The sequence below is a fragment of the Poecilia mexicana genome, unplaced genomic scaffold, assembly GCF_051168715.1.
Source record: "Poecilia mexicana isolate PSO_F unplaced genomic scaffold, ASM5116871v1 scaffold_17, whole genome shotgun sequence".
NCBI classification, from domain to species: Eukaryota; Metazoa; Chordata; class Actinopteri; order Cyprinodontiformes; family Poeciliidae; genus Poecilia; species Poecilia mexicana.
The window spans coordinates 29,474,233-29,500,582 of NW_028263386.1; the positions used below are offsets into that span (position 1 = coordinate 29,474,233).

Genomic DNA, 26,350 nt, shown 5'->3' on the forward strand with positions numbered 1-26,350 from the left:
ACAAAAATATCCGTTCATCCAAAGCCAAGTCTATTCTCGGCGTGTCTTTTCTACTCCGTTTGAGAATCATCAAACTTTCCTTTAGTTATTATCTCCTGGTTCAATTGAAAATCCACTTTAGAAAACTGTTTAAGTGTAGAAATGAAGTCTTTCATGTTGACGTCGGAAGAGAGGAGAAAACCAATATATCACTGCACTTTACTTATTTACTGTATGGGTAGCTCCATGGCTAGCTCACTGTGTCTTACTCTGCAGTTGTGGAGTCACAATATCTGGGATCATGAGCGCCCCTAGCGATGAGGCAAGAGAACTGCCTGCCTTACCTGGAGTCTGTTCTCTGCCGTTTCTGATCGCTCCTCCGCACACAAAACACGATACACACACAGTTGGTGACAAAAAAAAACACTGTACATTATATACATAAGCTAAATTATGGAAAATCAGTCCATATATTAAATGTCTTTTAGCCATTTTATGGTACGCATGGTACGTACGTACCATGCGGCTTATAGTCCGGGCAGCTTATATGTGGATTTTTCTTCAACCACCAGGGGGCTCTTTAGCAGGAAGTGATTAACTGGCTGGAAGTCAAAAGTTTTAATAGGGAATTGAAATTTGAGAATGTTGTTGATCAGTTATATAGCATTAAGGGGAAAAATAAGATTTTTCATTTATTTAAATTAAACTTGGGTCATTATCATTAAACGCCGCTTGCTCGGCAGATATTGGAAAATCCAATATCCAACTCGAAACTAACTTCACTGCAGTCGGTAACACAATAAAACCACCAGGATAAAGTTTGTTTTGGTCTGTGGCCTGTAAAGATGGCGCTGAGCTACTGCACCTAAACGCCCCACAACGTCTGACACAGTGACATTGGTTCCAAAGAACCTATTGGCCCATGTTAGACGTAGAAGGCAGCTCTTCTCATGAACATAACGATGCAGCAGAAATACAGCGAGCAGAAAAGGGAGAAGCAAAAAAATCAACAAAGCAAAATATCTATTTTTCTTGACAAAAATACGTTTAGGGGAAATAAAAAAGAAAAATATACATTACTTGACGGAAACTCGTGTAAGGAAAAGAAAAACTAAATACATATTTTGCTTTTATTTCTTATTATGTCAGCTTTGGTCCTCCATATGCTGTTCATGTATTGGAGAAATAATTAAATGTTGATGACATTTGAAGATATTTTTAAACTATTTTTAGTGGAATCCTTTATGTAGCCCAGCCTCACCTAGACTCTGCCTCCAGTGGCCCCTGGGTAAATTGAGTTTGAGACCCCTGGTCTATGAAGAAGAAGAAAGCGCCCATTTTCATTTTGCACATGCTAGTAGCATACACTAAGGAGATTTTTCTCTTCAAACTCATACGCCCTCATAATCACTTCAGTTAAATCTTAACTTGGCAACTTTTTCTTTTTCAGCCATAATAAATGTGATATTCAATCGATCTGTTATGTCTCAAAATTTGGGTGTCCGCTCCCCTCTGCTGCGTGCTGCTGCATCGTTGTGGAAAACCTACAGCGGCAGAGATATCTGCGGCTTATAGTCCGGAAAATACGATATATATATATAAACATTACATACCGCAGCTTTAATTTCACAGGTCAGGAGGGACGTGGCAATGTAAATGCAGACTAAGTTAGGACTATCTGGACTGACAAGAGGCTGTTTTTTTATTATCATGTTATAAAGATTGTTTTAATTTCTGTCAGTAGTAAATATTGTTTTTATTGTGTAATAGTAAAAAGAGCAGAGAGACAGGAAAATTCCACATAGATTTTAAGGAATGATGCTAACTAGCTTGTCATTGAACATTAACAGGGCCCTTAATTTTTTTCTATTTCTATAAAGACTTCAATACCATTAATCATGACATCTTATTAAAAAAATTGGAAAGGTTTGGAATTACACGGGTAGGATTAAACTGGCTTAGAAGCTACATTGGACAAAGGAAACAATTTGTAGAATTTGATAATCAGAAATCAGATTTACTAAACATAGCTTGTGGGGTTCCGCAGGCAGGGGCACGGTATAGGGGGGAAAAGTGATGACAATTCTAGGGGCCTTGACCAACAGGGGGCCCTCCACAATTTCTTTTTTATTTATTGTTCATAGAAATTAAAAAAAAATTGGGGCCCTGTCAATTACAAAATTAATCATATTGTATTTTCGAAGATTGTTTTTAGCAGTAAAAATGTTATGTTCCCACTTCCAGACCAAAAAACACACATTCATATTTGCCCTGAAACCCCCCACCCCCTGCATGAAATGGTTCGTTCCTGCTTGGAGGCTTGAGAGAGAGCTGTTCATTAGCAGACAGTAGGAAACAAGAACGACTGTGGCAGTTACTATGCTGTTAAGAAAAGTTATAAAGTCAGGTTTTCAAAAAAACAAAAAGAAAAATAGAGAGAGGGAGAGAGAGAAAAAGGCAAGAGTGCCAATTTATAACCCAGTTTTTCTCTCCATAAGAGAGGTGGGTAGACTGTGTGAGATTATCAACCATTTAGCATAGTTAGCTTAGCTACAGACTACTGATTACCTCCATTTCACTAGCATTTAATGAATTAAGGAAAATAATTACAAAGATATTCATATATTGAACTTGTCCCTTGTACCTTTTACCACTTAATAACAGATGAGTCAGTCAGCAGAAGCTCTAACCCACGTCCCTCCTGACCTGTTCTCTCCTAAGTGAAATTAAAGCTGCAGTATGTAACTTTTATAAAAAATATTTTTTGTCCACATATTTATTAAAACTGTCATTATATTGTGACAGCTTGTTGACTTACAAGAAGTCCATGAAATCAATTTTTGGGTGTCATATTAGATAATAAATTTATCTGGAAACCACATATCAGCCTAGTAAAATCTTAAATAGCCAAAAGTGTTGCTGCTATGAGGAGAATTAGATTTGTCCTGGACTACAAATCTTTGTTTATTTTCTATAACACACTCATTGTACCACATTTAACATATTGTGTGGAAGTTTGGGGGAATACATACAAAACAAATTTATAGCTGTAATACGTTATACAAAAAAAATTATCCGAATATTGGGAACACAAACCTGTTATTTTTTAAATCAAATATACTGAAATTCTGGGACCTTGTAACATTTAAACTGTACAATTCATGTTTAAAGTAATAAATCATCAACTTCCACACAATATACAGAAAAAGTTTTGTGACAGAGAGGGGGGTTATAATTTAAGAGGAGGACATTTGAAAAAACAATGTATTAGAACAACCAAGAAGAGTTTTTGTTTATTGGTGTGTGGAGTAAATGTCTGGAATGGATTGAATGAGGAGTTAAAAAAGTACAAATATAAACCAGCTTAAAAAACTGTTTAAAAATTAACTTATTGGGAATATGTTCTATAAGATGAGTGTACCATAACGTAAAGTAGCTGTTAATCTAAACTGACATATATGCAAGGAGCAATATTAATCTGAGTAATAACCATGAGAGCCTCCTGAGGAGGAGCTGCAGACCTCTTCAGCTCTTGTGGCAGATTCTATCCAAAAGGCAAATTATAATTATATTTTTGGCCTACATGTACTACTTATGGCAGAAAACTGACAGGTGTTTCTTTTTCCCTCTTTTCCTGCAGATTACTGTAAAGACGACAGTCAGCCAAATGATGAGCTGTAGTGATTGAAATCACTTCTGCCTTGGTCTTGGAGTGAACAACTTGTTCAAAGATCATTTTGAAACTCTGAAAATCATTGTACCAATGAACTTTTGTAAACAAATAAAATATAAAATTTTGAGAGAACACATTATTTGTTTCCATTTTGTCTCTACTTGTGCACATAGTTCTGTATATTTAAAGCTGTTTCCACAGTGGGAACCTTTTCAGGAACAAGAGTGGACTTCTAGATTTTTCTCATTTCTGCAAAGTAGTTGGAGATCTACAACATAAATTGTCAAGTTACAGGGAGGGGGGATTTTTGGATGGATAAGAATTTCTCTAAATATCCCCAGCATTAGACTGACTTCACTGTTTTGTCATCTCATTCTGGACTCCTCTGTTGCTGTGGGTGGAGATCGGTTTCCCCAGACAAAAGCGGCGCAGTGCAGTGGAGAAGAACACACTCTGATTCAGGGACTGTCATCTACATACTTGGCTCATCTTTCAGATCCCACATTGGAAAAAACAGTCAGACTGGATGAAATGTTCCGGAACAAAAGTGGAAACGAACCTTTCAAGACATTTTAAAGATTGGTCCATTAAAAAAATCTGCCATGTGAGGAGAATGCTTATCATTACTGCTCCCTTTTCACTGTATATTTGTATTATGATTTTTATTAAGGTGATGGAGGAGCAGATTTGAATTTTTTATTTCAAAATTAGACATTTATTTTACCTTTTACCTTCTGAGTGTTTCAAAGTTGGGTCATGTTATTAGTGAGACAACAATCTTGTGGAAGCATATGGGTCGCTGGTTAGTTGCTCCATTCATATGCTAAAGAAGTTGTGAACTCAGGACAAATTCTTTCCAGAGCAAAAAATTAATTTAGTTATTGATTGTTCTATCAATTATTCTGACAATTTATCAATTAATCAGATAAAAAAGGCACCTTCCACAGATTTTTCATTAAACCACTTAAGCTTCTTTTCACAATATTAGAAATACATTAATAAAGAAATAATTCAATTCCTTTTTTATATAAGAAAATAAAAAATTTCTTGCCAAAAGTGCAGCAACAGAATTTTTTTAGTGAATGCTTGATCATTTGTAACAAAGGATGGATCTGCAGCTAAAAAAATCATTCTAACATGAAAAGCTGAGGTCTTTGTGCTCGACTGAACATCAGTACAGAGCAGGGCTGATCTGGTCACCATTTCTTCAAAGGTGCTTAATAGTAGATTGTTTTTATATTTTACAGAATGTGAACCAGGTGAAGCTAAAACTATGGTACCTCTTGAGGAGTTTTATTTAGTAGAGCAAATTGACAAACCGAGGGTTTTTTTTATTTTAAATACAAAATGTAAACAGTTTTTGTACAGTTTTGGATTAATTACTGAGTATGTTGTTCTTTGAGCAAATAATTTTTACTGAGTCAGTTAACAATTAGCCCATTAACAATCAATTGTTAATGGACTAATTGTTAACTGGTTATTTCAATAATCGATTAATTATGATTAATCATTTCAGCCCTAGATGAAAACCAAACATTTTAAAACAGGCCTAAGGATGTATGAGATCCTTAGAACAGTTTTATTTGGATGCTCACTTTCACCTAAGTTTACCAAAGTTATTACACAACTAAGAGATTCATTGAGGGTGAGCAAAGTTCAATGTCCCTTTCTTCACATTAACCATAAAAAGAGCTATTAGTTGTTGTACTTCCAGTTATAATGTCCCTGAAACGTGCCTTCAAGTAAATTTTTGTTAACTAGACTGAAACAATGGCATTGTCCTCTGTCTAATTAATGTGACATTGTGGGTGAAAAGTGAAAGGAAATGTGAAACAACATCCATAGAGATGTCTAAATGTGGTTTAAAGGTGCTTGGAGTTGGTTAAATAAGATAACAAAGCTGATATGCCAATATTTTTGTAAACATGCCACCATGTTCAGAAACCTTTCTGTTCCCTCCCACTGCTCTGGGTTAAAAACAACATGATGTCACGTCCCAGATGCACCAGGCTTCTGGTACAGCACCGTTATGTTGTTACTGCAGAAAGATAATTATATTCTGACACTGAACATCAGCTTTGAAACAAAGTATTAAAGCAAAAATAGTCATGCATTGTTGAATCGTCACTGTTTTCTCATAAAGTTTAGTCACTGAACTTCAGTATTAAATTGTTTTCTAACAAGATTAAAAATATATTTCTCCTGGAGATTAGCATATATAAGTCTCCTCTTTTGATGGTGGTTGGTGTGGGGGGGGGTGCAGAGGGTGGGGGGTGCAGAGGGTGGGTGTGCAGGCCAGCTGCAGCAGGCTTTGATCAGTGTATTGCAGCAACATCCAGGCTTGGCCTGGCCATCGAAGTCCTGGGTGTGAAATTGCCCTGATGTCATCTCCCTTTCTTCACCGTCACCAGCTTTTAGTGGCTGTAATTATATTTCCGCCACAAAGCCCCTGTCCTCTTCATTCCATATTCCAAGTTTGACTAGGAAGCGTTTAGAGAACTATGGGTAAATCTCTCAGTGGGGGAGGGGGACTGGATGGGCAATCTTTTGTTTGACTGAGACACAGGAGACATCGGTACTTTGTGATATGTACTTTTCTTTTCTCTACTCGTCTGCCCTTTTCCTCTGCCTGTTGGAGAGGTGAAGTTTATGACAAGAGGATGTCTGAACTTTAGATAAATCAGTGTTATGTTTTTTTTAACTTGTATTTAACCAGGGAAGAAAGAAATGTGACTCAAATGTTCCCATACTCAGGAAATAAGACAAGTGTGCTGGATTTAAGTATTACTAAATGAAACCTTAGATATATGTCAACAGACACAGCATCGTGAATAAGCAGTGATTAACAAACTTCATTTCCATCTTTTCATTATTTCATAATGACTGCCACAAAGGGTGGTTAAATGCTTTGGCAGTGAGAATGTTAGGTGGTTTTTTTTTCTTTGCATTCCATTTTTCTAATTTTTATGATAAAATGTTAAGTTTTTCTACATATTAAGTGTTTTATAGTCCTTTGAAATTAGGATTTCTGTAAATTTAATGCAAGTAAAAATGACAAAAATTCAAATAAGAGACATTTAGGTGTAACAACCACTAAATCCGGCAACAACTTTGTAACTTAGGATATCAAAGGACATCAGTGTTGCTTACAGACAAATATATAAAAAATAAAATCAAACATTCAGTATAATTTATAGATGTTAACACTTGAAAAATACATCTGGTTTCATTGCTTAATATATTATTTTATATTTCACTAAGCAATACATATTAATTTTTCTATCTTATTTTCTACAAAAATAAGATAACTTTAATTTTCACTAAAATACTAAATATTTAGTTTATTGCTGAGAAAGTAAAAATAAAGACAATCAAAATAAAAAATGTTGTTGCATTTTGTTTTTCATTATGATTTTGTTAGGCCTGAAAACACTTTCAACTTGATGAATTTGGGCCACAAGGCAAAAGGTTTGGACTCCACTGCAGGAAGTCCTTTCTTTGGGCTGGCATTGACTGAAGAACAACTGGTTTGAATAGATGCAACACAGAGTGGCACTGAAAGGTTTTTTTTCTTCCTCTTTTAACATATCCAGGCTCTTATGGTCAGACCCTGCAATTTACCTCATATTAATTCTGTTTATTTTTATGACAACAATCCAAATAATCTTAGGAAGAAACATGGACATAACCTGCAAGTGTTCACACATTAGCATATAGTTAGATTCGTGCTAGCTTATACCAGGCTCTGCTGAGGCAAGTCCTGTTTTGTTAATGCAGACCAACACATGAATTTGTACTGTCCTCTCCAGGTTTATTATCATTAGACTCTTCCTGTCTATTTGCTGAAGAAATTCTAAAAACTGATGCTGAAACAAAACAACAAAAAAATCCTCTTTTCTCCTCAAGAAATATGATGTTAGCTTTTCTTTATAACTTAGAAAGTGGTTGGAGATTTAAAAACTTCAAGCAGCAAACATTTGCTTCCAAATTATTTTAAAACTTAAATAAAAGCAGCAACGTCTTCCAGTTTGCTTCCAGAACATAGGTGTGAAGGAATAGTAAACAACTAGAAAATTCCTGCAGAAATTTTAAGGGGCCTGCCAACTGTGCCCATCACTTTAAACCCAGCATTTCAAATTTGACGTGACAAATTGATATATGCAAGTCTGACATACTTATCCCACCACTACAACACAGTAACTGTAAATATTGTCAGGTGTATTGTGACAATATGAGTCACCATTGAAAAGCAGGGTATAAACCCAATGTCACCAAATTTCAATCCGAGACCGACGACTATAAGCTTCGCACATGGTGATCTCACTCATGGTCCAAAATAAATAAAAAAAAACATGAAGAAAGTTGGTAATTGTTAATTTCTATAAAAAGATCAATTTTCATACTAAGCATTTTAATTTACACTCAAAAATTCAGAAAAGTAATCATTTTCTGTAAGCAAAACATGAATAGTCACAGGAAATATGTATTCTTCCCACAATGCATTGTGAGATCTGATTCAGCGCTGTGGGAATATTCACTGGCTCTGTCTAGGACCCGTTGCTATGGTAATTAATGATCTGCACCTGGGCTGGCTGTCTGTCAGACAAGATGCTGGTTTCTATACTTGTGAGACACCCAGCGTTGGTCTCCAGGACCCTGACAAAAAACCATAAGCCCTAGGAAAATTTTGAAAACATTTTACAGGAGCAGGCATGTGTATCTATGTCATGACCAACTTTGAGATCAATAGGCCTCTATTTGTGCCTGTGAGGGGGAGTTAAACAGAGTTTTGGAGTCAGACCTCCACTGTGCTGTGTGTGTGTTTCAGAGAGAAATCTTAGTGATGCTGTGAGTTCCTCAAATTAAAGTTTTCTCGTTTTTCTCAATTTATGTCGTCATTTTATCTCAGAATCCCACTAAAAGTAATAGCTCCAATGCCGGGATCGAGCCGCTCGTTTTGATACCACTTTTGTGGGTGGGCATGCAGCGGTACGAGCCGCATTAACGGTAATGGAAGAATAATAAATAAGCTATAATAAAGAGACATTCTATTGGGTGTAGAACAATAGGTGCCTGCCATGCAATGCATGGAGGCAGTGACACTGCTCTCCTTATGCATTGCTAATGGCATGCCCCAATAAACTCCAGCAACAACAAGACTGACACATTGAACATTGGAATACTATCTGACATTTTAAAAGCATGCTTCAAATGTAAACACCAGCGTAGGCTTCATGTTTTTGCTGCACTATTCCTCCTGACTTATTAAAATTCCCAGTTGGAGCAGGATAGAGTAAATATTGTGGCCTGAGTGTCATAATTTCCTGCTTTGTGTGGAAACATTTTGACTATCATCCAGGTTCTGTGCCCCCATGCCCCAACATACCCCAACATACCCCAACATACCCCAGCATACCCCAAAATTCCCCAACATCACCCCAGCATACCCCAACATACCCCATCATACCCCAAATTGCCCCAACATCACCCCAGCATACCCCAGCATACCCAACATACCTCATCATACTCCAACATACTCCACCAACATACCCCAACATGCAACCAACATACCCCAACATACCCCAGCATACTCCACCAACGTACCCCAACATGCAACCAACATACCCCAACATGCAACTAACATACCCCAACATACCCCAGCATACCCCAACATACCTCAACATACTCCAACATACCTCAACATACTCCACCAACGTACCCCAACATGCAACCAACATACCCCAACATGCAACTAACATACCCCAACATACCCCAGCATACCCCAACATACCCCAACATACTCCTACATACCCCAACATACTCCTACATACCCCAACATACTCCACCAACATACCCCAACATACCCCAGCATACCCCAACATACCCCAACATACTCCTACATACCCCAACATACTCCACCAACATACCCTAACATACCTCAGCATAGCCCAACATACCCCAACATACTCCAACATACTCCACCAACATACCCCAACATGCAACGAACATACCCCAACATACCCCAACATACTCCAGCATACCCCAACATACCCCAGCATATCCCAACATACCTCAACATACTCCAACATACTCCACCAACATACTCCTACATACCTCAACATACTCCAAAATACTCCACCAACATACCCCAGCATATCCCAACATACCTCAACATACTCCAACATACTCCACCAACATACTCCTACATACCTCAACATACTCCAACATACTCCACCAACATACCCCAACATGCAACCAACATACCCCAACATACCCCAATATACTCCAGCATACCCCAACATACCCCAGCATACCCCAACATACCTCAACATACTCCAACATACTCCACCAACATACCCCAACATGCAACCAACATACCCCAACATACCCCAGCATACCCCAACATACCCCAACATACTCCTACATACCTCAACATACTCCAACATACTCCACCAGCATACCCCAACATACCCCAGCATACCCCAACATACCCCAACATACTCCTACATACCCCAACATACTCCAATATACTCCACCAACATACTCCAACATGCAACCAACATACCCCAACATACCCCAGCATACCCCAACATACTCCAACATACTCCACCAACATACCCCAACATGCAACCAACATACCCCAACATACCCCAGCATACCCCAACATACCCCAACATACTTCTACATACTCCACCAACATACCCCAACATGCAACCAACATACCCCAACATACCTCAACATACTCCACCAACATACCCCAACATGCAACCAACATACCCCAACATACCCCAACATACCCCAGCATACCCCAACATACTCCTACATACCCCAACATACTCCAACATACTCCACCAACATACCCCAACTTTCAACCAACATACCCCAACATACCCCAACATACTCCTACATACCCCAACATACTCCAATATACTCCACCAACATACCCCAATATGCAACCAACATACCCCAACATACCCCAGCATACCCCAACATACTCCTACATACCCCAACATACTCCAACATACTCCACCAACATACCCCAACATGCAACCAACATACCCCAGCATACCCCAACATACTCCTACATACCCCAGCATACCCCAACATACCCCAGCATACTCCACCAACATACCCCAACATGCAACCAACATACCCCAACATACCCCAGCATACCCCAACATACCTCAACATACTCCAACATACCTCAACATACTCCAACATACTCCACCAACATACCCCAACATGCAACCAACATACCCCAACATACCCCAACATACCCCAGCATACCCCAACATACTCCTACATACCCCAACATACTCCAACATACTCCACCAACATACCCCAACTTGCAACCAACATACCCCAACATACCCCAACATACTCCTACATACCTCAACATACTCCAACATACTCCACCAGCATACCCCAACATACCCCAACATACCCCAGCATACTCCTACATACCCCAACATACTCCAACATACTCCACCAACATACCCCAACATGCAACCAACATACCCCAACATACCTCAACATACTCCACCAACATACCCCAACATGCAACCAACATACACCAACATACCTCAACATACCCCAACATACCCCAGCATACCCCAACATACTCCTACATACCCCAACATACTCCAACATACTCCACCAACATACCCCAACTTGCAACCAACATACCCCAACATACCCCAACATACTCCTACATACCTCAACATACTCCAACATACTCCACCAGCATACCCCAACATACCCCAACATACCCCAGCATACTCCTACATACCCCAACATACTCCAACATACTCCACCAACATACCCCAACATGCAACCAACATACCCCAACATACCTCAACATACTCCACCAACATACCCCAACATGCAACCAACATACACCAACATACCCCAACATACTCCAGCATACTCCAACATACTCCAACATACCCCAACATGCAACCAACATACCCCAACATACCCCAGCATACCCCAACATACCCCAACATATTCCAGCATACCCCAACATACCCCAGCATACCCCAACATACCTGAACATACTCCAACATACTCCACCAACATACCCCAACATGCAACCAACATACCCCAACATACCCCAGCATACCCCAACATACTCCTACATACCCCAACATACTCCAACATACTCCACCAACATACCCCAACATGCAACCAACATACCCCAACATACCCCAACATACTCCAGCATACCCCAACATACCCCAGCATACCCCAGCATACCTCAACATACTCCAACATACTCCACCAACATACCCCAACATGCAACCAACATACCCCAACATACCCCAACATACTCCAGCAAACCCCAACATGCAACCAACATACCCCAACATACCCCAACATACTCCAACATACCTCAACATACTCCAACATACTCCACCAACATACCCCAACATGCAACCAACATACCCCAACATACCCCAACATACCCCAGCATACCCCAACATACCTCAACATACTCCAACATACTCCACCAACATACCCCAACATGCAACCAACATACCCCAACATACCCCAGCATACCCCAACATACCCCAACATAGCCCAGCATACTCCAGCATACCCAGTATACCCAGCATCACCAACCCTTCGGCTGTCAGTGCCACAGTGCATGGAAACTCGGCTCCCAGCCTTTTCTCCCAAGTCAAGAGCAGCTGAGTTCTTCAAGTCAGCGACCGTTGAGCATTACTTCCACCTACAAGCTAGCTAAGAAAGGAAATGCAGATGAGGGCCTCTGCAGTCCTTCAGCCCACTGGCCACTGCTGCTTTCATTGCCAATAGAAAACACAGTGGATCTTCCTCTGGTCTTCATATTTCTGTCCATGTCTCTTGTTTCCACTGCTCCCCTTCTCTGGCAAGCAGATATCACCCAGAAGTGAAGAGACGAGTGAAGTTAGGCGTTTTCAGTGACTCCTTAGGAATAATTTGGCTGCTGGATCTGGCTTAGAAAAGAGGACATGTTGTTTTTGTTTAACTTCAACCAAACATGTCATCTGATTCATCTTCAGGATTGTTTCAGTTTGCAAATATTTTTTCTAATTCAACCGAGCCGAGATGACTGCCTCAAAAAACAGAAAAAAAAAATCTCATATACCCCAAAATTGTTGCTGATATACATTTTGTTGTGTTATTTTCTATATCAGAAGTTAGATATGTCAGGTAAATGGATAATTTGAACCAGCAATTGATATGTGTCCTCATGACCTGTATGGATGCACATTTATTTAAAGAAACTCTGCTGTTATTTACCTGATTGTTTGGGATCTAACACACATTTGGATGATTTACTGAAGAATTTTTGTCAGCTGAATTTGACCACTGTGAAGCTCCATGATGTTTTATGGGCCAGATTTAAGAAAGGACTCATAGCGGCAGTAGCACAGGGCTGCAAGGTTTGGGGGCCCCAAAACCTATTACTTTTTGTATTGTGGATGTTTTACAAAAAATTCACCTCATAATAAACTCATAATAAACTCATGGTCTAATTTTGCATGAGGTGTTTTTTAATGTTCTTGGATTTTTATTCATTCAAACACTCAAATATTCAAAAATTATGGAGTTACAGCACATGGAGCAATCTGCCAGATGGTTTTGATCGATTCTACTGACCTGCTTATCAGTGTAATTTGCACAAGTAAAATATTTCCTGTCTGTTTTTTTTCTCTGGATAGAGCACCAAAACTGACTCCAGTCGAGGAACCCTTATTCTTCTGAATCGGTTCCTGTTCATACATTCTACTTACATGCCTTTGTTTCTATGATGCTTATTTAATTGCTAATATCTGCAAATTTTATAGGATTGTTTTTTTTTCTCTAATCTTCATTTTTGAAACAGCAGCAAGTATATGGTTCATTTGACCTGTGAAGACTTTTATGCTTGGAGCTTTTTACTCAATATTTTACCACTTATGGAAAATATTCATGTTCAGAGTAAAAACATCAATTTAAGCTTGTTGTAAGAAATTGTATGAACTGAATGCTTATACATAGTGAATAAGCAAATCATTCAATCACTGGATTTTAAATGAGCACCTTAAACAAAGGAAATGCAAATGTACATATAGATTGAGTTGTTTCCATCTGCCACTTTCTGTGCATTTATAATTAAAGCTAAAACTGTTTGTAAAGTCTGATAAGTTGCTTATTTTCATAAAATGTGTTCTGTATTTGGGCATAAAATAAAATATCTAAAAAGTCAGATCTGCATTGTTTATTTACACATCATCATGACATAAATTATTTACATGTTGTCTAAAAAGGAGAATTTTATCAGAAAAGGACAAAAACAACTGAAAACATAAAATTTTCATTACGAAACAAACAGAAGCAATTTAAGGAAACAAAAATGTTGACTGCATTTTAAGGCTTACATTTGGTTTGGATTCATATTCATCTGATCCGCCAAACATTCCATTCAAAGACAGGTTTGTGTAGAAAAATAAATTATGTAAACATGTCAGAGCTCTTTGCTCTGGATTCTGGCTGTGTTGGATATAAATAAGAGCGCATGATCCCACTTATTGACACCGATAGTTTGCTGGGAAATTGGGGAACTGCGATAAGGCAGCACTGGAACCACAGATCCAAAGGCATTTCCGGTCAGGTCCATAAATGATTGAAATCCTAGAAAACTAGCAGCTCTGCAGGTGCCTGCTGCCAGGTCAGCTCTAAAATGAAACATAGCGGAGCATTGACTCACAAAGGAAAATGTAGCAACAGAACAGCTGGACAAACAGAAGGCCTACCATGAAGCGGCTGAAGCCGCTGAGCTGTCTTTGGGTTCCAGCAGCCACGCTGTCAGCCGGTGGTTCCGGCCGGCCTGGAGCGCTCCGAGCCGGCCTTCTGCCTCAGCTGAGCCTGCAAGACGAAAGAACTCTACATCTAAAATATTTCAAAAGATTTGTCTGAGGCTGCTTCCGGCTGTATCGCAGTTTGCCACGTGCGGCGTGCAGCCATGTCAACGCGTGCTTTAAACAGTCCAGCGCGCAGAACTGTGAGGTGTCAGACGGCGGCGGTGCAGAGCCTCAGGATGCTGGTGGTGTGATGGCTTCAGTCGCTGTCGGAACGGGCCTCCGCCTCTCGGCCGGCGGAGTGGTTGTACAGCCCCTGCGCCATCAGGTGCTCCGCCAGAGAGTTCTTCTTCCCGGTGGCCTTTTTAATCTTGGCCCGCTTGTTCTGGAACCAGATTTTGATCTGAGACTCGTTGAGGCTGAGCTCCAGGGCCAGGTTCTGCCTCCGCTGCTCGGTGAGGTAGCGGTTCTTCTGGAACTCCGCTTTCAGCCGCTGCAGCTGCTCGGCACTGAAGGCCGTCCGGGGCCGCTTGTCCTCCTTGCTCGGGGTCGGGGCTTTCTTTGGTTTGCGGGATCTGGGCCCTTGTGTGGACAAGAGAGAACAAAACATCCAGTTAGCTCGTTTTCAAGCTTTGTTGAAAGTTTTTGTGATTTAAACGGACAGAGAAAGGCGCTGTTCCCCGAGATGCACGCTGAACTTCTTGACATGAACATCAGAGACTTTTATTGTTCATTGGTGAATTATCTCAGGGACCAAACTTCAGAATGAAGGACGCGATTTATTCTGAGGCAAAACCTCTGACGTCCTCACTACATCTTTAATAGGAAACTTTTAATATTTCCTTAAATCAGATTTGGATCACCCGTTTTGTGTTTCCCCAAAATTGCGCAATGTTTGGGGTTTAAGACGAGGATTGTTATTTCTGCTCCGTGGTCTGAGTCGCAGGCCGTTCGTGGGCTGGAGGTCAAATGCCTGTCTGTTTTTATTATTCAGTATGACATTAAAGTTTAAAACTGGTTTTAATAAAAATCTAGCAAAAAATCAGCTGGATCAGACTGAATAAAAACAGAAAGAAAACGACCGTCAGACATTTGATCAAACCGAGCTGCAGATGAACTGTGGCCTCGTTTCAGGCTCCTTTCGGCTCAGTTCGGGCCCGAACGTTAAAACACTCCTTTTCGTATTTTCGTGAACAAAATCAAACTACATTTGCATCGCTTGTAGTGGTAGTTCTCCGGATGCTCAATGCATTCCGTTTTTATTATTATTCCTCCTTTAGTTATTTTTTAAAATATGTAGAGGAAACACTCTGACTAAGAACACATGTGACGTGAAGCCAACTTTTCACTCAGACGAATTAAATGTAGCCGCAGATCAGAGGTCAGTTTTTCTTTCTTGCTTTCTAAAAGGCGGTTTAAAATGTTTCAGGATTTTTGGTTTTCACGGCCCCTCACTTTTTTACACTCGCCTCCTCTCCCTCCCCCCCACTGCACCCCCAACTCTTTTGTTAGAAAAAAAAATGCAAATGGTAAAATAACAAAGAAGCGGGGAAACAATGACGTTAAACTTGGTTTTACTTCGGTATTTTATGTTTTTGACTGTAAAACATGTTTTGTCCATTTCACTTTTATTTTAATAAAACACTTTGTGTCCACTTTGGCAGATTATTATGGTCAGAAAAATCAAAAGTCAAAAACCCAAGACCTGCAGAAAGCGTTCGACTCACGATGAATATGCTGCATGAATCATAAATGATCTTTGTATAAATGCTTCATGTTTTAGTTTGATCACGGCTAAATGATTCTAAGAATATAATATTTATATGTTGGTGCAATAACGGCTAAGTCTTTGTTAAAAGTGCTTCGTTTTTTCTTAAAACTATTGTTTCTGCTGTTCAACTAATTTTAAAATACTCTCGATCATATTTTAAAGTTTAAATAAGATTTTTTTCCCTCTGTAGCCTTTCCCACAATTTCATATGTTTTATTTATTTATTTTTATCTCAGATATAATATTTATTTTTATCTCTAAAATTCGCATTTTATTAAATGTATCTAAAATGATGTGATTGAGGGAACATTTTCCACCAACCTGATGAAGGCCGGTCGGAGTACCTGGTACAATAAACCCAGGCCGGCCACAGCATCGGCTTGGCTGCTGGGGCCGCAGGAGCCGCCGGGGCCTCGCTGCTCTCGGGGCTGCGGCAGGAGACCCCTCGGCCTGAGTCGCAGGCTGTCAGCCCGGGACCACTCGCCTCAGTCTCTGCATGCTGGTGGTCGGACTTCCCCAGGCTGTCCTCCCTTCCTCCTGTCCTGCCGCGCTTTGAGTCCGTTTTGGAAGCTTTTCTCCCTGACACCTCGCTCCTCTCCTCCAGCCCGTCTCCTCCCCGAACACATAATGTGCTTTTTTTTCTCTTTCGGCCAAAGTCCGGCCTTAGGATGTTGTCTATGTAGAAGTTGGTGACCCGGTTGGACTGCTGAATCCCGGGCTGCTGCAGCAGAGGCAGAATGGCCCGGTTGGGCTCCTCTCCAGACCTCTTTGGACGCTGACGCTCTCCTTGAACATTTTCCTCCATAATGATGATGAGCTGAAGCTCCAAAGAAAGAGATCCAAGTTTCTGATTAGTCTCTGTCTTCCTTTGAGCAATTAGCTGATGCCGTTGGAAAGAATGAAAAATAAAAATTCGATAAGAAAAGCAGGCAGTGTGTTTGCATCTGAGGTAAAAGTGTTCAGTTCTAAAAAGGCGCCTGTGAATTTCGGCCCAGAACAATCATGCTTTCTTTGTGATGAGAGCATCCCTCTCCTCTCTGCTCTCACTCCTTCACTCCACTGCAGCACAAACTACCTGTTACATTAAAACAAACGAACCAAAGTGTGAAAGCTGCAGACTGCTCCAGCTCAGTTAGAGAAGCTTCCTGAAGCACTAAATCCTCTTGATGAAAATGCCGCTCAAATACTTCCACTAAGCAATTTTGGGTCTGATTTCTGATTGGCTGCAGGACTCTGGGCTGACGTCGTATTACGGGCCTCATGAACACGTGTTTTTGACCAATAGATTCACAGAATATATATCATGTGGAATTCCCTTTTCTAATCAGTAGATTATGCCTGTGTTACATATACAGTCATACTCAATAAATTCCGTTCGGATGAGGCTCTTCTGCCAGATTACAGTTTTTCTCAGTTGCTTTGATGGATTTCTCGAATCATTTTCTACATTTACAAAACATTAAATGCATTTCTCTAAACAATTTGTATTGTTTTTACCTTTGTAGATTCTTCAGGGGTTACCTATAGAATCTACAGAATCCAGTTTATTTCTCAAAATTCTTAATTCATGTCTCAAAATGAAATATCTGTATCAATGAACATGTCAGAGATTCAGAATATTAAGTCCTTGTTTCATTGTGTTTCGATAAGAGTCAGATTGACTGTCAGTGTACTGTAAACAGGGGTGAAAGTAAGGAGGTACGGTAGGGTACTGCGTACCCCTAAAAGATTTAGCAGGGGTACGCAGTACCTGCGAGAGGAGCGGCTGTAAAAAATCAATGGGTTCACTAATCAGTCGTGACTGATTAGTTTTTCAAGAACAATCTAAAACACAACTTAATCAGTTAATAACTTTTTTCTCATTTCATATGGTTTCTGAACTCTTCGTGCTTTGCTAGAGCAGGGCAGCAACACGTCGATCTCGGCATTAGGTGACAAACTGAACGCCGCCAGGAGGCTGAGACCAGCAGGTCCTCCTCTGACTCCTTATCAAAACGTTCATAACTTTATTAAAGAACAACAAAAAAATCAAAATAATAATCTCAGTTTCAACAAGGTGTTGCGCAATTCTGTGCGTTTCGGTTCCTTTACCAAAATAACTAGCAGAGCAGGAGTTTAACATTCAGTCATATTTACCTTTGTTTACCTTTGCTGTGGCGAATCACAGCCACTGGAGTTTCTGAATGTTCAATAAACGACAAACTTGGACTAATTACCTCGTTAGTCTGTCATTTACAACAAACATCAAACAATGTAAATATGTTTCATTAAGTATTTAACAAACAAATGGATTCTACCGTGATAATTATGTGAAATTAAATTAATTGTCTAATATAAAAAAATAGTTTGGTGCTGTCGGGCTCAGAGTCTGAGAGGCTTTTCCTTTATCAAACTTTTTTATTTGCCTCTTATTTAGTGTAAATATTGATGTTGATGAGATTTTCTCCAAAATAATAACCTTTTTCAACCTTTATAGCTCCACTGTTGAAAATGAGGCTCTAACATTCACAAATGACAGTGAAATAAAATCCAGTCCAACATCTGGTTTGAGGTGATTCCTCTGGAACCTGTTGGAGGAAAAATATCCCAACTTCAGAAGATGAGCTTTAACCTAACAGAGCTCTGTGGTTCCTCCTGTCAGTGTGAGAGTCAGGGTGAGGAGGCCCCATGTTAGGAAGAGAAGTGGAAGCTGCAGGATCTTCAGAACAAACAGGTCATGATGCTGGGCTGCTGATTATCCCTCTGTCTGGACACAGGATCAATAGAACCAGTTTAAAAGATAAAATGAATGGTTATATGCCAGACATGGAAAGCTGGGATGCACTCCATGGCATGATGTTCAGAATTTAGGTCTCATGGCATCTCAAGGTTCAACATTGCAGCCAGTGGGCTGAGAGAAATACAGCTTTATTTTGTAGCAATTCAAGAGCTACACAGATTTTATCGCTTCGCAAAAAAATTAATCAGCACAGAAACTCCAAAGCACACAAAGAAGCAATATATATATATATATATATATATATATATATATATATATATTATATATATATATATATAATTATATATTATATATATATATATATATATATATATATATATATATATATATATATATATATATATATATATATATATATATATATATATATATATATATATATATATATATATAATTTTTAATTTTTTTGTCATAGTACCCCCAAGAATTTAAAACTACTTTCACCCCTGACTGTAGAGCAGGGGTCCCCAAACTACGGCCCGCGGGCCGGATCTGGCCCGCCTCCATATTTGGTTCGGCCCCCTAAACAATGGACCTTACCAAGCTCCGCCCAGAAACGCCCCTAAAATCCCACATGGCTGCATGGCTCACAAACAAAGCCTCGGAGCTTAGTTTCTATGTAAACATGGCATCTTTCACTTCGATTGATTCTCTGCAGAGTATTTCTGAGTCGATTAGTGTAGCATTTCTGCCGGATTTTCAAAAAATATCAGCCACAACAATGTACAGGGTAACCAACAAGTTCATATCATCTTTTTTGGACGACATCAAGGTGTTTGAGCCACGGGATGCCTCCAACATTGAGCTCGTTGCAGCGAAATGCTACCGGACGATGAGGAAAACAGCAGATCCTCACACCCTCAGCATAAATATAGCTGTGGACAAGATCACTGATGCCTGTTGTTCTTGCAAGGCTGGGTAAGTCGGGCATTCATGGTTTTGAGGGTTACTTTTGAAATCAGTGATTTCTGTTGTTGGCAAATATTTGAGTGTGCCTAGGCCTGATACACTGTACTCGGTGCTAGCGTGGCTAACACGATTACAATTTAGTAAAAAGCCTTTTCAGGTAAAATAAAATCTTTAATGTATGTCAGATACGGTACACATTGCATATTGATCTGTTCAGATAACGTAAGACTGTGTAACAGACAGGCTTCAAGGTGTAGAAGTTGTATCGGTACTGCCATTATGCTGTACTTAGCTAAAAGGTTTTCATAATGAATATGTTTATTATTGACTTTTTCTCAGACTTGGGGGTCATTGTTCACACATTATAGGCCTCCTTAAGACTTTACAATATTTCAAGCTTCAAAATTCAAAAGGGATCGGGAGGTGCTGGTGCCTCCGGGCGAGAGGCGGGGTCACCCTGGACAGGTCGCCAGTCTGTCGCAGGGCCACTCAAAATATCCCCATTCACTAAACACAAAGAAAGCAAAGTAATAATACTTAGACCAGCACACACTCCTTTGTTTTTATTGATCCTACGACGGTTGAGCTGCAAATGCGGTCGTGCACAAGCTTTGATCCAAGCTAGGCATTCCGTATCAGATTTGGGAAATCTGTGAATTTTAGTTCCACAAATACGATCAGGATACCTGACATCGCCTGTACAGATTCCCCGCTGACAGTGGAGAACCATTCTTATTTGAGTTCTGTCGCAAAAACTTTGATTGTGGTCTGCTAGTCCACAATCTACATTAGCATGTGTTTACTACTTTAGCTTTTGTTTGTGAGACGGTCAAGCACGTGGTAGCTGCGCTGTGACGTCAAATGGGCATTAGCCAATGAAACGCGGCCCCTGTGGTAAGGTCCATAGCAGAGAGCATTCAGATTTTTTTTCATTTATTGTATTTTCCGGTTTATATGTGGATTTTTCTTCAACCACCAGGGGGCTCTTTAGCAGGAAGTGTGTCCTGTAAACTGTGGGTGTTTTGTTTTGCATGGCGCATTGCTGCCATCTGTTGGACTTTTAGGGAACTGCTTGACTTTTATGTTATTTAATCAGTACGGTTGTTTGCTAGCGGTAGAGCAGATGAACACATGTCTGTTATGAACGCCGCATTCCAGGTTGTATTCTTCAGAGCAATGCCTGTAAGTAGCAGCTTATTCTTCAAAACGAGCCTTTATGTTAACATATGAGAAATTAATATATTATAATTACATTCCCTCAATGGAATATATACTAGTTAATCCCAGTGACCGTTTCACTCATGGTTTTTGCCCATGTGCTTTCTGGGTAAAAAATCAATTGAGAAACGCCCTCCCCCCCCCGTGCCCCCGTCAACAATTTCCGGCCCCCCACCAGAGAAGGGAAAAGTTATGTGGCCCTCACAGGAAAAAGTTACTGCTGTAGAGGAACGTTCTGCTGTAAATGACGGCTAGACTTTTGATGATATGCATTGTAAATTGTAATTATGGCAGATCAGAGAAAAGATTTACATTTACACATTTAGAAATTGCTTTGGGTTTAAATCAAATTTAATGGACACGTTACATATATGCCCAAAAGAAAAGAAAGGAGAAAAGAAAAGGAGAAAGGTTTAAAGCAGGGGTCACAAACTCAATTTACCCAGGGGCCACTGGAGGCAGAGTCTGGGTGAGGCTGGGCCACATAAAGGATTCCACTAAAAATAGTTAAAAAATATCCTCAAATGTCATCAACATTTAATTATTTCTCCAATACATGAACAGCATATGGAGGACCAAAGCCGACATAATAAGAAATAAAAGCATAAATATGTATTTAGTTTTTCTTTTCCTTACACGAGTTTCTGTCAAGTAATGTATATTTTCTTTTTTATTTCCCCTAAACGTGTTTGTCAAGAAAAATAGATATTTTGCTTTTTTTTTTTTTGTTTGTTTGTTTTTGCTTCTCCCTTTTCTGCTCGCTGTATTTCTGCTGCATCGTTATGTTCATGAGAAGAGCTGCCTTCTACGTCTAACATGGGCCAATAGGGCTTTGGAACCAACTGTGTCAGACTTTGTGGGGCGTTTAGGTGCGGTAGCTCAGCGCCATCTTTACAGGCCACAGACCAAAACAAACTTTATCCTGGTGGTTTTATTGTGTTACCGACTGCAGTGAAGTTAGTTTCGTGTTGGATATTGGATTTGGATTGGATCTGCCGAGCAAGCGGCGTTTAACTCAAGGTATATGATTTATGAACGCTAATTTCGGCCAGCCATTCTCTATCTCCCTCCTCAAGTGCTCGGAGGTTCACCTCACTGCAGTCGGTAACACAATAAAGCCACCGGGATAAAGTTTGTTTTGGTCTGTGGCCTGTAAAGATGGCGCTGAGCGACTGCACCTAAACGCCCCACAACGTCTGACACAGTGACATTGGTTCCAAAGCCCTATTGGCCCATGTTAGACGTAGAAGGCAGCTCTTCTCATGAACATAACGATGCAGCAGAAATACAGCGAGCAGAAAAGGGAGAAGCAAAAAAAGACAAAGCAAAATATAAATTTTTCTTGACAAAAACGCATGTTTAGGGGAAATAAAAAAGAAAATATACATTACTTGATGGTAACTCGTGTAAGGATGGTCCTCCATAGAACTTCAGGCTTTGGATTGACAAAGACATGATGAGGGAGTGACAAAATTTAGTTTATTCCACTTGGCGTCGCTCTTGTTCTACGTTTCATAGAAGTCTTTAGCCAGCTAGCAACGTATGAAGAACATCTCGACGTGTGACATCATCACCGCTTCTACTTGTCACAACAGCGCGGCGGATGACGAGCAGCCCGGTAGCAGTTGCCTTTCTCTGTGTTTGATCGTGGCATTAATGGTAGAAAGTACCAGAATGGCGACTGCAAAAAAAGGCAACTGGTACCAAACTGTTCCATCATCCACCACATTATTGTTACAAGCGTAGTGTGCATGAAGTCAGTGTAGCTTAGCCTAGCACCGAATGTCAGCCATGACGAGGAACGGCGGGCGGGACTAACTTCAGAGGTTCGCTCACCCTGTGGGCCACACTAATGTTATACTTTTATATCACGGTGGGGGCCACGAGAATGAGACCTCTGGTTTAAAGAAAATGAAAGACAAAATGGTGGAGGAGAAAAAGAAAGAGAGGAGACTGCTTTTCCACCTGCAGAAAGAGAAAAAACATATTAATACTCTGATCAATATCACAGACTTTTTATGAACATATGAATGGTAGCAAAAATTTTTTTATAATGTATTAAAGGTCGCAGGTGTTATTGGGGCATGCCATTAGCAATGCATAAGGAGAGCAGTGTCACTGCCTCCATGCATTGCATGGCAGGCACCTATTGTTCTACACCCAATAGAATGTCTCTTTATTGGGGCCTGCCATAAGCAATGCATAGGGAGAGCAGTGACTGACCTGCGAAGCAGGTCAGTCACTGCCTCCATGCATTGCATGGCAGGCACCTATTGTTCTACACCCAATACAACCCCTGGCAAAAAGTATGGAATCACCAGTGTTGGATGAGCAGTCATTCAGACATTTCATGCTGTAAAACAAACTCGGATCAAAAACATGATACAATATTAAGGTCATTCCAAAGTGCAACTTGTTGGCTTTCAGGAACACTCAAAGAAATGAAGAGAAAACATTGTGGAAGTCAGTGAATGATACTTTTATTGACCAAACACAGGGAAATAAATATGGAATCACTCAATTCTGAGGAAAAAAGTATGGAATCACTCAAATTGGAGGTAGAAAAAAGGACACACCCAGTCTATTTCCTTTCCCTAAATGGACACCTGCCCCAGATTAGATGTGCCCGTTAGTGTGCAGTTCAAAACACCTGCAGTCATGACACCTTGGAGGGCTGCTGGACGAAGTGGAGTGGCGAGAACCATGACTCCAACAAGAGAAATGTCCCTTGAAACAAAAGAGAGGATTGTGAAACTTCTTGAAGAAGGTAACCCTTCACGCATGGTTGCTAAAGATGTGGGCTGTTCACAGTCAGCTGTATCCAAGATATGGACCAAATACAAACAGCATGGAATGGTTGTTAAAGCCAAGCGTACTGGTAGACCAAGAAAGACATTAAAGCGTCAAGACAAACAACTAAAGGTCATTTGTCTTGAAAACCAAAAAAGTACAACTAAACAGATGAAGCATAAATGGGAGGAAGCTGGAGTCAATGTATGTGACCGAACCGTAAGAAATCGCCTAAAGGAGGTGGGATTTCAATACAGGAAAGCTAAATGAAAACCAGCATTGACACCTAACCATAAAAGAACAAGATTCCGATGGGCTAAGGAGAGGCAATCATGGACTGTGGATGACTGGATGAAAGTTGTCTTCAGTGATGAGTCAAGAATCTGCATTGGACAAGGTGATGATGCTGGAACTTTTGTTTGGTGCCGTTCCAGTGAGATTTATGAAGAGGCCTGCCTGAAGAAAACAACCAAATTTCCACAGTCCTTGATGATATGGGGCTGCATGTCAGGCAAAGGCACTGGGGAGATGACTGTGGTTAATTCTTCTATCAATGCACAAGTTTACATTGACATTTTGGACAGTTTTCTCATCCCTTCAATTGAACAGATGTTTGGAGATGATGAAATAATTTTCCAAGATGACAATGCATCGTGCCATAGGGCAAAAACAGTGAAGGCATTCCTTGAAGAAAGACACATTCAGTCGATGTCATGGCCTGCAAATAGTCCAGATCTCAACCCAATAGAAAACCTGTGGTGGAGATTGAAAAAAATGTTCCACAAGAAGGCTCATGATTTCATGATTCCATACTTTTTTCCTCAGAATTGAGTGATTCCATATTTATTTCCCTGTGTTTGGTCAATAAAAGTATCATTCACTGACTTCCACAATGTTTTCTCTTCATTTCTTTGAGTGTTCCTGAAAGCCAACAAGTTGCACTTTGGAACGACCTTAATATTGTGTCATGTTTTTGATCCGAGTTTGTTTTACAGCATGAAATGTCTGAATGACTGCTCATCCAACACTGGTGATTCCATACTTTTTGCCAGGGGTTGTAGAATGTCTCTTTATTATTATAGCTTATTTATTATTCTTCCACTACCGTTAATGCGGCTCGTACCGCTGCGAGAAACCCCACAAAAATGGTATCAAAACGAGCGGCTCGATCCCGGCATTGGAGCTATTACTTTTAGTGGGATTCTGAGATAAAATGACGACATAAATTTAAAAAAACGAAAAAACTTTAATCTGAGGAACTCGCAGCATCACTAAGATTTCTCTCTGAAACACACACACAGGACAGTGGAGGTCTGACTCCAAAACTCTCTTTAACTCCCCCTCACAGGCACAAAAAGCGGCCTATTGATCTCAAAGTTGGTCATGACATAGATACACATGCCTGCTCCTGTAAAATGTTTTCAAAATTTTCCTAGGGCTTATAGTTTTTTGTCAGGGTCCTGTAGACCGACGTTAAGTGTCTCACAAGTATAGAAACCAGCCTGTCTGAAAGAGAGTGCCAGCCCAGGTGCAGATCATTAACTAGAAAATTCCGCAGAAATTTTAAGGGGCATGCCAAAGTGTGCCCGTCGGTTTTTAATCAAGCGTTCTGATGCAAAAAATTAGCATTAATGCTAAAGAAAGCTTCAATGTAGTCAATAACCTGTGGTGAGTCAGAAACATGTTGACTAAACTGCACCTGTACCATTCAGTATGTTGAAATTAATGCATAAGCCAAAATGCTAATATTAGCGTGAAGACTAATATTCATGTAGGATGTTAGGATGTGCACTGCCTTGCTGCGCAAGGCAGTGCACTAGTGGGGGCAGTAAAATGCTAAATTTTGTGCTAATGTTGTGCACAATCTTGTGCTAATGTTAATGAACTGCCTTGCTGCGCAAGGCAGTTCACTATCCTGAGGGAAAAAAATGCGAAAAAAGCTTAATATTATTGCAACGCCTACGGCGTTGCACTAGCATGAGAGGAGTGCAGCAACTCTTTGAAGCAGTTAGATTTTCTGATCAAAGCGGCTTACTGTTCAGCATCCATAAGAGCAATCCGAAAACTTTTTGAAGCATATAAGAGGGCAATTTCTTGTCTCCGATGGAACCACGATTTAAATCTGTAGTTCTCTCTGCACTAACCTGAGAGAAAAACATAATAAAGGCCTGAGAGGAATATTCAGGCTTTTATTTTGAAATTTTCAGTAAGCTTCATTTTAAATGGCCACACTAATCCCATGTCTAACAGTGGTTGGGTTAAACCAGTTTATATATAACGCCCAGAACATTCTGCCCTGTCTGTAGTTATAACATTCTGCTCACCTTCTTTCTGTAATAAGTCAGAGTTCCACCATTATGTACTTCTTAACTGCCAGCTCAGCCCTCCTTTGTAATGATTGAGGG

At 40.1% G+C, this 26,350-nt stretch overlaps 2 protein-coding genes across 2 annotated transcripts in view; one reads left to right on the forward strand and one right to left on the reverse strand.

Annotated features, from left to right (window-relative positions):
* The window catches only part of cnpy1 (canopy FGF signaling regulator 1), a 52,908-nt gene extending 49,122 nt beyond the window's left edge, over window positions 1-3,786 (forward strand). The window contains exon 6 of the mRNA XM_088014577.1: window positions 3,620-3,786. Within this exon, the coding sequence (XP_087870703.1) occupies window positions 3,620-3,660 (41 nt within the window). The 3' untranslated portion in view covers window positions 3,661-3,786. The remainder of the gene's footprint in view (window positions 1-3,619) is intronic.
* A 10,372-nt stretch (window positions 3,787-14,158) lies between these two features.
* Window positions 14,159-17,155, reverse strand: en2b (engrailed homeobox 2b). The gene is made up of 2 exons (XM_014979092.2): window positions 16,571-17,155; window positions 14,159-15,060 (listed from the first exon to the last, which is right to left on the reverse strand). Exons 1-2 carry the CDS (start codon window positions 17,052-17,054, stop codon window positions 14,738-14,740), a joined length of 807 nt encoding a protein of 268 aa, XP_014834578.2. The 5' UTR covers window positions 17,055-17,155; the 3' UTR covers window positions 14,159-14,737.
* Window positions 17,156-26,350: the final 9,195 nt, after the last annotated feature.